Here is a 14,665-nt window from a genome sequence, read left to right on the forward strand (position 1 = left end):
CTCTTCATTTACATTCATCCAATAACCCTTAAAACACAGTACCTATCTTTATAAAAAATAAAAAGAAAAATGGCTTCAAAGAACTCAGCTTCTCTTGCTCTTTTCTTTGCTCTCAACATTCTCTTTTTCACGTTAACCGTTGCAACTAACTGTAACAGCTGCAACCCAAGTCCTAAACCCAAGCCAGTCCCAAGTCCTAAGCCTAAGCCGATCCCATGTCCTCCTCCAGTCCCAAGTCCTTCGGTCCCAAGTCCTAACCCTATGCCGGTCACACCTCCGAGCAACCCTGGTTCATCTGGAAAGTGCCCTATAGATACCCTCAAGCTTGGTGCATGTGCAAATGTCCTAAGCAGTCTACTCAACATCCAGCTGGGTCAGCCATCATCTCAATCATGTTGCTCGCTCATCGAAGGTTTGGTTGACGTTGACGCTGCGATTTGTCTATGCACTGCTCTTAAGGCCAACATTCTCGGAATCAACCTTAACGTTCCTATATCTCTCAGCGTTCTTCTCAACGTTTGTGAGAAAAAGCTTCCGTCTGGTTTCGAGTGTGCTTGAACGATATCACCTATGTGATGCCCGTGCACAATATACTTTTCCAAATTATTTCAGTTTGAATAAATGCATGTACGATAGAGTTTATGTTTGAATCTTGATTTGTTAAAGTGAATTATAAATGTGTGAATCTTAATTTGTAGCAATCTTTTTCTATTTCAACCCGTTTAATGAAAGAGATTTTGTAACCAACGTCTCATTTTCAAATTCTTGCTTTCGGCCAAGAATCGTTTTTTCTTTTAAACATCCTTTAAACGATAATTTTTAATAATCTTAAAATTGTATATAAAACACTAAAATATGAATAGACCATTCTCCAAGATTGTGGTGTAACTGAACATTAAAATTCAATGATGTTCATATTCTTTCATTAGCCTATGACCGAAAGTTTTTGGTATGATAAGTTTAAACCGAAATCAATGCTTGGCCGAACGTTTTGATGCTTTGCTAGTGTTCGTTTATTCACTATTGAAGAAGTGATTCCTTTAAAACTCAAGTTTCTCCGGTTTAGCTCATTATAGCATAACAGAGAAATTGGAGACCAGTTAATATGGTATTGAGAGTCTCGTACTCGGGTGTAACTCTGCTAGCTTCTTCTTCTCATCAGTATTGAGGATTGAGAGTTAGTACGAGTACTCAGGTCTAACTCGATCAATTCGTATGAACGTTTGACACCTAGGATGGCGTGATAGGAACTTTGAAGAATATGTTTTTGTGTCTCTTCGGTTCGGGTGGTATGACCCGTGATGATGTATAATGACAGAAGTAGATTGATGTATGTGGGGACACTGGGGAATTTGCCATTTAAAGTGTTGCAAAGATATTTACAAATTAGTAGTCGCAAAGACCGACTCAAAGAAAAAAGAAAAACAAAAAGTAGTTAGCAATACTAATATAATCTAGCATTTTGATGAATAGCTGAATACGAAAATTGAAGATGTTTATCGGAATTACATGTATTTATCGTGTTAGATTCGGGTTTTACTATGGGCTTCCAACTCAAAACCAATTGGCAGGATTGGCCCTAATCTTTTATATATTACTTAAATCCTTTCATATATTTCCGATGTGGGATATTTTATACTAATACCCTCCCTCACGCTCAGGCATGACCATCTGAAGCGTGGGCATATGTGGAAACAACATCCACGGGTGGCCTAATAATCAATCTGCTCTGATATCATGTTAGATTCGGGTTTTACTATGGGTTTCCAACTCAAAACCAATTGACAATGAGTGGATTGGTCCTAACCCTTTATATATTACTTAAATCCTTTCACATTTTTTCGATGTGGGATATTTTACACTAACACTCCCCCTCCTCACGCTCAGGTATGACCATCTGAAACGTGGGCATATGTGGGAACAACATCCATAGGGTGGCCTAATAATCAACCTGCTCTGATACCATGTTAGATTCGGGTTTTACTATGGGCTTCCAACTCAAAACCAATTGGCAATGAGTGGATTGGCTCTAACCCTTTATATATTACTTAAATTTTTTTACATTTTTCCGATGTGGAATATTTTACACTAACACATCGCGTCGATGTATCATGCATGTGTCATACATAACAAGCATGTGTTTTCCGACGCTCTTTAGCGCAACATCTATACTAGTATTTTTGCAGCAGTTTTTGCTCAAAAATACTTTTTGGAAAGTTTTTGCATTTAATGCATTGACTTTAATATTAGTTACCAAAAATTTCAAAATTAATTATAGGTAAGATTTTAAAAAATAAGAAAATCTGTCTACCTCATTTAAACATAAATATATGATTCTTTTTCATTTTTATTTGAATTTATATTTAAATTATCTTGAACTATTCTATAATAAATTTAGTTAATAAAAATTGTGATTTTTTCTTGCATATGATGTAATAAAAAAAATTTAAAACAGACATATATTACTCAATAGATAAATAAAAAAAATACCGGTACAATCTCCCACATCGCCTAAAAAATTGGGCAATAGTTTAGAGTCATACTATAAAAGAGACCAAAATGATTCAGAATACAAAATGAATAGAAAGATTAATTTATCAGGTATTCAAACTTAAAAAACTTTAATTTGGTTTATTCCGGTTCTTTATTTTAAAGATTTTTAAAAAGTTAAATATTATAAATGTTATATTAAATATTATAAATATTTATATTTTTAGAAAGTTAAACTTTATTAATATTAATAATATTTAAATGTTTATGAAGTTTCAAATATAAAGTTTAAGTATTATAAAATATTTCAACTTTTAAAAAAATTAGAAGACTTTTAAAATATTAATAATATATTTAAACTTATAGGAAACTTCAAATATGAGAAATACTCAATCGTTTTAAGAATTCTAAGTATTATAAATATTTAAATTTTATAAGAAGCGTCAATCTTATAAAATGTAAATGGTTACAATCTTAATAAATAACATATTAACTCAATCTAATATTTATAATACAAAACAATAAATATTAAAAATTAAGATGATATAGTGCGATTTTAAATATTTCGGGACGGTATATAGCGGGACAGGTTTCATTAATTCGGTGTTACACGGGTAAAACATTATTTCATTATTTTGTTAACACTATTGTTATCAGAAAATAGACATATCTAATTAAATTGATTAAATAAATATTATGTAAAAAGTAAATTATATTACGGTAGTATATGGTTTAAACTATAAAATTAACAATTATTATACAATTATTTAACTAATAAATACAACTTATAATTTAAATGTTTTAATTATAAATAATTTGCTCCGCGGTGTACCGCGGGTCCTAATCTAGTAAAATAACGGAAAACATAACCACAAGTGAAGAATAAAAAATGAGTAAGAATTTGGATCGTTCTCTGAGTTCTCTCGTTGGAGAGAAGGTAATATTTATAGAAATTTTTTTACCTCTTCGGATTAATATACCGAGTGAAAAAGTGCCTCCATCGGTTTGAACCGATACTATGCACTCAAGTACTTTTTGCCTATTACCTTTGTCCTTTTGCATGCGTCTGTAAATAAACCAACGAATCTCAAAGTTTACATGTTATGTCATGTAATGTCTATGTTGTTCACATTTATTTAATACTGGTTTCTATAGCTCTAATTAATCCCTGCATGAATCAGAGATGAGCTGTTTTACAATTATTTTTAGTTTTTACCATTGAACTTCGGGGGATTATACTACAGTACGTTGTAATCATTTTGATTTTGGAATGGAAGAATTAGCTGAACAAAAAAACTTAAACGAGTTGTAACATTTAAAGCAAGTTTATATTTGATCTGAGATTTGAATATATGAAATTCTAGACATTCTGTTCCATTCTTGGATATTATTCATATATGTTCAGATATTTAAAATAATTGAATGTGGATATTATTCATATATGTTCTTTTTTTTTTACTTGAAAAAGGCGATAAATGCCAAATATGTAGAATACTATAAATGAATATGCTATTTAAAAGTGTATTTTGAAGACCTTACTTACAAGTTACAAGTTAACACCTCTGGATATTTGAAATATCTAGAATTAAAATGACATTGACGTTTAATCGAGTGATGAGATGCTAAATACGAAAAGTATTAAATAGCTGCCCAATCAAAATACATACCCTCTTTAACAATTTTCTTGGTTTTTTGTTTCTTTAGAAGAAGTTCGAAAAAAATCTTCTTGTATTGTCGGGTTTAACTATTTTTGGTCGTATCATCGTTGAAACAGTGATATTTTCTACGAGGACAAATATTTTTTATTGACTTTAAACAAGAGTAAACAATTCTTTTTTTCCGGAAAGATCAATGATTTTTCTTACTCTACTTGTCTAAAATATGAGTCTGTTCACAACGCCATTCATATGCTTGGGTTATATTAATACAATTTAGATGCATACGTTTTTTTTTTCCTTCCTAATTTTAGTTTCGATTGTTTAGAACTATATTTATATATCAGTTAATTGCATAGTTGAAACTTAGTTTTGGGTCTAATCATATGACAATTAGTGTTCAAACGTAAACTAACCTCTTTATTTGTGTGTGAATGTGTACCATCGATTTTTATTCGACTGATGATTGATTTGATTTAAAGTTAGTAGGGTTTCTTTTTTATAAAGTTATGATAAGATTCTTCATGGAACAAAAATAGATCCCAAGTTTCACATTTGCTTCGGCAAACTTTTTCCTTTTAAGGAAACTTTATTTACGTTATGATAAAGTTGTCATTTTTAATTATTTTTACGTGTTTCGCTATTCTTGAAATTTACTTGCATACTTTTAGTAAACTGGTAAGAAAGATTGCAAAAAATTTCTCTTCTATTTTAGTGTTTACATGTACACACACGTTGTAATAGTTGATCATCAATTTAATTAGTACGTATAGGTATAGTACATAAAACTAATAATTTAGCTTTACAAACTAAACTAGATAATTATATTTATATTAACTGACCTTGATTGTGAGTTGTGTGACAAGTGCATGTATATGATATATATATCTTGAAACACACACATAACTGTCATTCACCATTTCGTCCTCAATTATCAAATGTCTCTCATAATTTACTAATGATCTTATCAATAGTTTTCCCTTTTTTTCTTTTCCTTTCTACTAAATAAAGTAGCTCTATCTTGCTATGGATCTACTTACATCTACATGCACTATATCGCATACATATATATAACTTCTGAAAACATTGTCGTAATGTTTTTGCAGGTTGCTAGAACATGTAAACAAATATCTCTTATTTTGTGGTCCGGAATAATCTCAGTCGTCATCGGATTGACATTGTTTGAAACCGCTAATATTTGGGTAGGATAATTATGTATTAGTCTATTTGAACCGCACAGGCATAGCATCAATTCCTACAAAAACTCCAAACATATAAAGCCTTTATTTAGAAAATTATGATCGTCAACATCTAGTATAAGACGATCCCTATTAATGATGAATACAAAAACGACAATCCATATTAATGTTGAATACAAAAAAAACGACGATTCATTGACATCGACGAGATATAGACTACTACTAGGCTTGAGATAGCCCATTATTTATACATATCATATTAATAAAATATCCATCTTTGGCCGACAACAAACACGTCTCTGAGTTGAGCCAAACAACAACAACAATAATAAAAAAAAAAAAAAAAAAANATTAATGTTACTATTGCGCAATTTATGATATTTGTTAAAGGCTTATCTAGTAAAAATAATCTTTCCAAGTTGTTTTGTTTTTGCAATCTTTACTCTCTAATTCTTAAAAAGAATGGTAAGATTGCAAATAATTTCATCGTCACCGTCAAATTTGTAAATTAAAAAAAAAAAACAGTATAACAAATCGAATTTCTCGCTATAAGGAATTCAAATCTATTTTGTCACTTTTGTCATTTGATCAAAAGCGTCATGTCTCTCACTAACAATCAGCAACATTTGCTAGCGACATCTATTTGACTCTAAAACTATCACCGGTGTTGCTTTTTTTTATCAGCAACAGTTTTTGTTTGTCGCAGCGTCTCTATATCAACGGCTGGCGTGTTAAACTCTCCCCAATCTTGCCTTCCAAAGAACTTATTTGAATGTAATTTTTGACCACTATTCGTTGTTGTCGCTAGCGCAAGGTTACGAACATGGCTTATACTGCTTATTATTCTTCACTTTGGAAATGGAAGATGAAACTGCAAAAAGTTGTGATTTGGAGAATTTGTCTTGCAAAAAAATAAAAAAGGCTTTGTTAAAAACATTCTGTATATAAATGACCAACATACGCATAAACTCATATTTGAGTGGCTTCTTCTGTATAGAATTAAGTACAATAGATCACAATGAATGTTTGTCCAAATGTTGTAACCACACTAAATTTTTTCTTGGTGACCCTTTACAGTGAGGCTCTCTCTATAAACTCTTTATAAGACGCTCTTGAAGCTATAACCAAAAAAAAGAAAAAGGAAAAAAATAAACATTATTACAAAAGAACTGAAAAAGAATACTTCATCTTTAGATCTCCCAAGTTTAGATAAAGAGAACTGAAATCGGAAGAAAGCTCTCTGCTCATTTTTTCAAGACAATCTCTAGGGCGAGGAAGTGCGGCACAAATGTATCTTAATCTTGAGCTGATTCACGGATCGATTCCAGTTGAACAAGTTTCTTGAGGGTATCAACCACTTGGCATCACAACATGTGCCATATCGTGATACCTCAGCTTATGCACAATCTGCCATCTCTTCGGTGAACTCTCCAAATATGTTAGGACAATCATCCCAACTTCTCTTATCCCGTGCTTCCCAGTAATCGCCTGTATACTTGTAACTTTGGCTCTCTCCTTGTGGCTCGAACCATCTCGGTCTCCACCCGCTTTCTTGAATTTGCCGTGACTGCATAATCAAAAACAATTTACGGTTGTTAAAACATAAAAAGGTTCATGGACAAGAGAACTAGTGTCGAGATCCTCTCTGTACCATTCTTTGCCTTCTCTCTAATCGTTGCTTCTCTTCATTTGCCTTCTCATATTCACCGTTCTCCAAGTGACGTTGATCTGGTCGGAGCCTAGAATCTGTTGGAGGGAGCTTTTCCTTAACCCAAAGGAACAATATTACGACAAGATTAGCCAGCTTCTAAAACAAGATGTAAGTAAAGCAGAAACCCAAACTCCATGTTTTATAAATATAAACCGAAAGCAACACATTGTAATATACCTCCAAACCAGGTGTCAGTTCATTTAGTGTAATCGCGAATGATGTTAAGTTGTATCTAGTGATATTAGGTTGTGGCTTTCTCGCTTTCCACAGTAATGAGGCGCCTTCCTTGTTGAGTCCCTCCCCAGGAGCAAGATAGTAAAGGCTATCATTCCATTTACCAAAAACCGTTGCAGCCTTTTTTCCAGTTACATCTTCTACAAAACCATTAACCTATACATATATATATATATGATTATGGAGTTATTTCAGGTATTCAAGACCTAGAAAACTATTTACAGTGTGTATCTCAGTAAAATCACCTGGTGGGGATTTCTATCGAGAATTGATTGCTCCTTGAACTTTAGCATACAAGAATATTGGCGATTCCCACGGATTTGCATTGTTCCATGGTGATCACAGTACAGTTTACCAAGTAGGATATTGTATATAGTTGTTGTTACCTAAGAGCAAAAAGCATATAGTTATCAGTATGAGGGACAGAAATAAAACGTGGAAAATAAAGGAGCTTTGTAATTTATTTCTATTGCATACTTTGCTCCACTGGAAAATCTCTCCATCATCAAACTCCAGAGTCAAGATTCCAACAGGTTCAAGTTGAATCGATCTCCCCCAAAACTTTGACCTGAGGTTTGTGTCTCCCCAGAACTTCCACCCTTTACCTTCGCAATGGCAGGCAATAACTGTTGGATGGTGGCTGACCTATTATGAGAGCACAATACCCTGACGAATTATATGCTAAACTTCTTAAGAAAAGATTCTCAATCTAACTTTTCTCCATATATTCCATTTTTTTTAAATACAGATGAGTGAAGCTGAGTGTCAATTACAAGCAAATTAACGTGTTTCGAAAACTAAGAGCTGCTCTTGAATCAGAGAGCTTCTGCACGAATCACCTATTTTGTATTTTATAGACCATTAATCATGTGTCGGAGAACATTGACATATATGTTCATCTCATTAAAACTTCAGTTATATAAGAGTATGTGTCAGATTACCTTCTCAGAGAAGAAACGAATTCCCTTGTCAGGAAAGTCAGCTTCATAAGTTTCCCCGAGCAAAGGGTTGAAAGGTTTACAGTGCCGTCCTTCAGTGGAAGCATAACCAGAGACCGCAAAAGCAGCAACATTCAGGGCTCTAAGGAGACTGTTCCCCTGATGATGAAAAACTCTGTTAATCCAACAATCTGAGAGGTCAATTCAAGATAAAGTCATAAGTCTAGACCACCTATCATATCATGCAAGATCATAGAACTTATGTATTCAAAATCTTTAGTAATTGGTATTAAACTTACGTATAGAGTAGAGAAAACATTCGCATTTACAGAGGGAAGTCAATTACACAAAACAGTAAGTCGTTGAAGTCACTTACGGATTTTCCGAATGCATATGCTTGGTCCAAGAGATGAGAGTACTCCATGTCTTCAAAACACTTTTGGAGAGAGGATATTGGTTCATTGAAATAAACAGGAAGACAAACTCGTGTGAGATCCTTTCCAACATTGTCTTTGATCATAGACCAGAGACTGACACCTCTCTCTTTCTCTGCTGGATCAGGAAGCTTGGTTCGTCTCTTGAAATGCGTGTGCACAGAACCAACATCAGGTTCGCCAAATGATTCCTTTGTGTCATGGAAGGAAGCCTCGTCTTCCTCAGATATATCCTCAAACTCTTGCTTATCATCAGATGAAGCACTTGTACTGCATTCTAGAAACTAAATAATGTCAAGCAAAACAACAAAGGCAGCTTTATGCAATTCCACTGAAGGTATGTAAAAGAAGCATAAGAAGAACTATCATTAAAGAAACAAATAATAGAATATCAAAACAGAAATATTGTTCTACTCTGAGCTAAAAAGTTCCTCGGCAGCTTGATTGGTTAGTGGCAGGACTGAAACGGATAAAAAGAGACAGAGATGTAATTAAGCAGTTGAAATCGTGTGTACCACTATATTTTCCACGTCTTAAGCTGGAATAGTTATGATTTGTTAATTGGTAGGCATTGTCATGGATCCCTGAGGCTTCAGCTTCAAGATTAGCCATCTGTACACAAAGAAATTCTCACTGTAGAATAGCCAACAGGGATATAAGCGAATGCATGTGAAAGAGAATCATCTTTAACCAATTTCAAAAGCAGTGAGAGATCTTTCGCAAGATTCACAAATATCATTAAATGACATTCAAATTGTGTATGCATAATACATAATTACGCATAGATTTATGAATTTCAGAAATTATCAACTCACTGGACGAGATATCCTCATGAAAGAAGATAAAAATAATGAAAAACATATATTTGAATAACCTTCCCATTAGCGATTCAATGTCAAATATAGCTAGCATGCGTTTGTGCATATGCTCAGGTTTTACTAAAGCAAGTTATGCAACTGTACCGTAAAGCCTGTGGAATACTAAGTCATTATATGAAAGGACACAACACAACGTGCAAGACCACACTAAACAACTAAACCAAACAAATAAGATCATAAAAGAAAAGCAGTTTTACCTCTAGTTGCCTCAATGCATCAAGCAACTTTGTCCGTTCTTCGTGGAGAAGTTTAATTTGTTCTTGAACTTCAGAGAACTCTGAATCCACGATCTGTTCGCACTCTTTTACAAGACTCTCGTTCATTCCCTCTTCAAGCAACCGTCTCTTAAGTCTGTCAGTAGATATGGATAAATCCTTTGGTGATACGAAGGAGAAATCCCCACTAAGTGACTGGAGAGGAACTATGCCTCCGGTAGATGCTAAAGCTTGTAACCATGCAGCTCTATCACTTCTAGAATCAGTCCTCAGATGCAAAGTCTTGGTTGCAGTAAATATATAAAACTTTCTATGATCAGATTTGCTTTCTCGGTAAGATGAAACCTGCTGAAAAACAAAAGAATGGGATGATGATATTCATCAAACTACAAGCTTAGTCCCTCAAACAATTAAAAAAAAAATCCAATTATAAAAGTAAATAAGTTGAGATCAGACTAGAAGCTCTAATGTTCAAAAATGAACTATGAATAACCAATAAATCACAAGTTCCATGTTCCAACGAACAATTAGAAAGCAAACACACAATAATGCAGTTACCCGGAAAGAAAAAGAAAAAACACACGCAAAGCTTATGTCTGGATAAGCTTTTACTTAAATTAAGCAAATACAACTCTTACAAGTTAAGAAAACATATATGGCCAGAATTTCCCCAAGAGGTGGCCTTCAGCTCCCACACAGCCAAACTCCATTATATCCACACTTCACTATTTCCTACCGACTAGTTATACCTACCATTCACCAATCATGTTGTAACCCCACGAAAAAAAAAAAGAGATGACAAAACCTACTGGTCAAGGATAAGATGGCCAAGAAAAAAATCATATACAAATCAAAAGAACTCAAGCCCATGCCTGGAAAGAAGATTGAGGAAACAAAACAAAACAAAAAGAAAACAAAAGATAAAGAGCTTTTTACATGTGACCAAAGATGACAAATTTCTACCCTTCTTGGCTTTACTACAAACATAAAGCAAAATTTTAACGGATGTAAAATGTGTAAATGAGTCAAAAATGTGTTCAACAAACTGGTCCTGCAATACTAGATTGTAATAGACACCAGCCAAAAGATGTTTTTGTATCTTGGCTATTTGATTTATCAGTAATGAACTTTTAAAAACTGTTGAGACCCCCTCTTTAGTACTGCAATACCTGTTCATCTGGCCCACTACAGATAAGCAAGCTAGTAAAAAAAGCTTACCAGAATTGAAATTGCATAATGACAAACTACAGAAGTACAACCAATAGAGAGAAGAAGCAAGAAGAAGACGATGATATAACAGTACTTTACTCTGTCACACAAAAAAAAAACACACACACACACACACACCAACTGGTTCTGTAGAACACAAACCAAATTAATCATGAGAGCAAGATTATGAGGCAAAGGTTCCGGGAACTACCTAAGCGAAACAATCTCATCATTTGAAATCGAACTATATATACCTTGAGATGAACAATGCCGATGGTTTTGTGATGTTTCCGACGACTACGGCCACTGCAACTCTTCATCCTGGAAAGACGATCGGTAGAAATATCTCCGATTAACCTCACATCATCGGAAGGAGATAACATATTCACATTCTCCGGTCTACGGATCTTAGAGTAAGATAAGATTCCGTCGCGGAGTAAGAACCATCTAGATCTCCATCCTTTGCCGTAATTAGTCCATTTATAGAGAATCCCAGCTACTGATCTTCCTGATTGCAACTTCTCCCGATCGGATTCACCGTTCTCCGTCGCCGGAAGACTCTTCGATCTCGTCAAAGGCATCGCCGCCGATTTAGAAGGAAAAAAAAATTAACGAATCAACACAGAGAAGGAGATGAAGATGATAAACAAATCTGAGAAGACAGATCACATTGATGATTTGATCTGTTAGATCATCAAGCTTCCCATACTCAAGAACTTTGAGATTTTTTTCCCCAGAGAAATTGAGTGAGAGAGAGAGAGAGAGACAGCGTAATATCTAATTTTTATGCGCATACACATATGTGTATATGCGTCATCATGATGATATATATGCGAATAAAAACATGATATATGCTGATTAATAACTGAGATGTTCAAAGACGAGAATATGGAAATAATCAGAAATGGTGTGCTTTGGTTGTATATATGTAACACGTTTCGAATAATTTATTAGTTTATTATCCATTGAAAAAAAATTAAAATATAATATAACTAAAATATACTGTATATAATAAGTTAAACGTTACAGAAGAATAAAATTTCTATAAAAGAATACCCGTACGCCTTTTTCGTAGATTTATAACAAAAAAATATTTGTTTTTATAATTTATTTATATAATTCAGGAAATTTTTCTTGATTTGATGATGCTCGTAGGTCTTGATTGGAAGAGCATATGAGGAAGCTTTTTAAATTTTATCATCCAGTCAATATTTATTATAAGAGCATATAAGAGAGCATTTAGAAGCTGTAGATGCTCTCCTATGCTCTCTTCCTATATGCTTTAATTTGAAGCATTTCCCAAGCATTTAACTCTAAAATATTTATATATATTAAAAGAAATTTAAATAATTAATTTATTTTGTAAAAATAAAAAATTATGATTTTATAAAAGATAAAATTATTTGTTATAAGATAATATATATGAGAAACTAATTCATGTTATTATTTAAAATAATATAATAATTTATTTAATATATTAAAATATTATTGTGGATATAACGTTTATAATATATATTATTGTTTTATTATAGTTTAGTGTGTTATATTATATATATATATATTAAAAAATTATTGAAATTAAAAATGTAAATATAGATATAAACTCATATAAAAAATTATAATATATATTAATTATTTGTAATTAATGTGTAATATTATAAATATATAAAATTAAAAATTATTAAATTACACATTTATATATATAACAATTTATAAAATTTATTAAATATAAAATATATTTTAAAAAAATTATATAGCAATGAGTGATAATTATTTTTTTTTAATGAAACACATTTAAATTATATTTTTTTTTAATTAATTAGTATCATATATTAAATATAAATATAATATCTAATACTCCACTGCTATACCAATCAACTAAATGTGTTATATTAATCATAGTATACAGCTTATACACCTTAATGCTTATGCTGCATAATGCTCATGCTCTAGTATATGTTGTTCCAATCAAGCCCGTAGTATGATACTACTACTACATGTATGTATAAGTGTTAAATCTAGAAAATAATTATAGAATTAAGATGGGAAATTTGTTTTGCGAGACCAAAAAATTGTTTTAGTTTTATATTATAAGTCATTTATTCCTTAATATGGTAGCCCTTCTTCTAGCTTAACTATCATGGACCTTATGGTTAGTTTTGATCAAGGGTAAATGGTTAAAATCAACTTCAACTATTTGTCTAATATTTTTTTCATATCTAAACTTCAGTATCTTGTAAATAACAATCTGAATGGTGTTAAAATTTAAATTTGCTACATAAATTATATAATAATATTGTCAATTTCAACATTTGTTTGATTAATTTTAAATCAGAGTTTAACGGAATTGAGTTAGACAACTTGTGACATCCACGTGGAACTAGAACTTACTAAAACGACATCGTTTTGGTCATTTCGTAGCAACCACGACACATCGAAAATGACCAAAACGATGTCGTTTTGGTCCGCATCGGTTTGTTATCTGTCTTACAAATAAAGCGATCCAAACCGCAGACGAATTTGACCTATTGATTGCAGTTATCATTCAGATCCTAAGTATAAGTTTTTCATGGATTTTATGGAGAATTTAATAAAGTAGATTATCCATTTAAAAAGTTACATTTTAGCTTAAAATGTGCGATGCACTATTTATTTCTAAAAATAGAACTAATAAATAAATTGAGAAAATTTCAATTATTTATTGTTGCTGTGTTGTATTCCATTTTTTATGGAATAAACTATAGTCTTAAGACACCAGTAAAAAATATTCTTAATCACTTCAACATAATTGAAAAGCTATGTATTTATTATATACAAAATTTTGAAAATAAATAAATTGAAAAACAGATGTGCTGGTCATCCAATTCAAAAATTATGTTTCGGAATTTCATAATCCAAATTTACAATTGATTAGAGTCTTTGGATACAAATTACGAGAATCTATAATCTTCCTTGAATCTTTCATTGAAAGGGAAAGGACTAAATCCGAAATAAAATTTTTGATCGGAAGATGAATCCAACCGAGGAGTGTACAAAATTACAAATCTTAAAACTTGTCGCTTCATGTTATTGCACTTGCAGCGTGAAATGTGACACTTTTTGTCTTATTTGTACATAAACAATTTTTAGTAGTGACGCATTACCTGTCGCATCCTAATCATATTTCTATATAATTTTCATCTCAAAAATTAACTAAGTTTGGTATTTTCACCAACAAGTCGTTTACAAAAAATGTTGAATGTAATATATCAAAAATAAATTTGTAGTTCGTTTTGCTGAATCGACGTTCCAACATTATTTTATACATTATTATATAAAGCTATTTTCTACATTGTAGGTGTGAGAAACTACAACGTAATTTGCTAATTAATTAAGAAAGATCTGCGGCAGGCTTTGTAACATCCGTGAACCGGAATCCCGGTTTGGGAGTTGCATCAGTCGATGCATAGGGTGCATCGGTCGATGCATGTTCAATTCTCTGCGTTTTGATTTAAGTCAAACGCTGCGTTTTGGGGTAAAGAGAAAGGGAAAACCCTTAACTCGATTCTTTTTGGTCTCATTCGTGTTTTAGCCGTTGTTGGAGAGAAACGAAAAGAGAGAAAAGTTCTTGAGAGTTCTTGGTGATTTCTTGGAGATTTGGGGCGTTCCTGTAGAGATCTGTAGCTGGGATCGTTGTAGGAGCTTCCTAGAGGCTTGTTCTTG

General features: G+C 32.4%; 2 protein-coding genes across 4 annotated transcripts; one reads left to right on the top strand and one right to left on the bottom strand.

Annotated features, from left to right (window-relative positions):
- On the top strand, nucleotides 1-747 carry LOC104717520 (pEARLI1-like lipid transfer protein 1). The gene has a single exon (XM_010435101.2). The coding sequence runs from the start codon at nucleotides 70-72 to the stop codon at nucleotides 556-558; it is 489 nt and encodes a 162-aa protein (XP_010433403.1). The 5' UTR covers nucleotides 1-69; the 3' UTR covers nucleotides 559-747.
- LOC104717529 (oxysterol-binding protein-related protein 2B) lies at nucleotides 6,288-11,825 on the bottom strand. 3 transcript variants are annotated; one of them, XM_019233953.1, is made up of 10 exons: nucleotides 11,218-11,544; nucleotides 9,737-10,102; nucleotides 9,177-9,273; nucleotides 8,604-8,938; nucleotides 8,231-8,386; nucleotides 7,767-7,934; nucleotides 7,535-7,675; nucleotides 7,233-7,445; nucleotides 6,996-7,109; nucleotides 6,288-6,911 (listed from the first exon to the last, which is right to left on the bottom strand). In XM_019233953.1, the coding sequence occupies exons 1-10, from the start codon at nucleotides 11,542-11,544 to the stop codon at nucleotides 6,741-6,743; spliced, it is 2,088 nt and encodes a 695-aa protein (XP_019089498.1). In that variant the 3' UTR covers nucleotides 6,288-6,740. The 3 variants fall into 3 exon arrangements, with proteins under 3 accessions (XP_019089498.1, XP_019089503.1, XP_010433415.1); XM_010435113.2 differs by having other exon boundaries at nucleotides 6,741-6,911; nucleotides 9,737-10,099; nucleotides 11,218-11,825; XM_019233958.1 differs by lacking the exons at nucleotides 9,737-10,102; nucleotides 11,218-11,544 and having other exon boundaries at nucleotides 8,604-8,931.

This window comes from Camelina sativa, chromosome 2, assembly GCF_000633955.1.
Source record: "Camelina sativa cultivar DH55 chromosome 2, Cs, whole genome shotgun sequence".
Lineage (NCBI taxonomy): Eukaryota > Viridiplantae > Streptophyta > Magnoliopsida > Brassicales > Brassicaceae > Camelina > Camelina sativa.

What these genes read in the sequence shown, in the direction of transcription:
- LOC104717520 (XM_010435101.2), top strand. Translation starts at nt 70, where the DNA reads ATGGCTTCAAAGAACTCAGCTTCTCTTGCTCTTTTCTTTGCTCTCAAC.
- LOC104717529 (XM_019233953.1), bottom strand. Translation starts at nt 11,544, where the DNA reads ATGCCTTTGACGAGATCGAAGAGTCTTCCGGCGACGGAGAACGGTGAA. An exon ending in CATATGCATTCGGAAAATCC is followed by an intron (nt 8,387 to 8,603) that starts GTAAGTGACTTC and finishes TTTCATCATCAG; the next exon opens with GGGAACAGTCTCCTTAGAGC. An exon ending in TCGATAGAAATCCCCACCAG is followed by an intron (nt 7,446 to 7,534) that starts GTGATTTTACTG and finishes ATATATGTATAG; the next exon opens with GTTAATGGTTTTGTAGAAGA.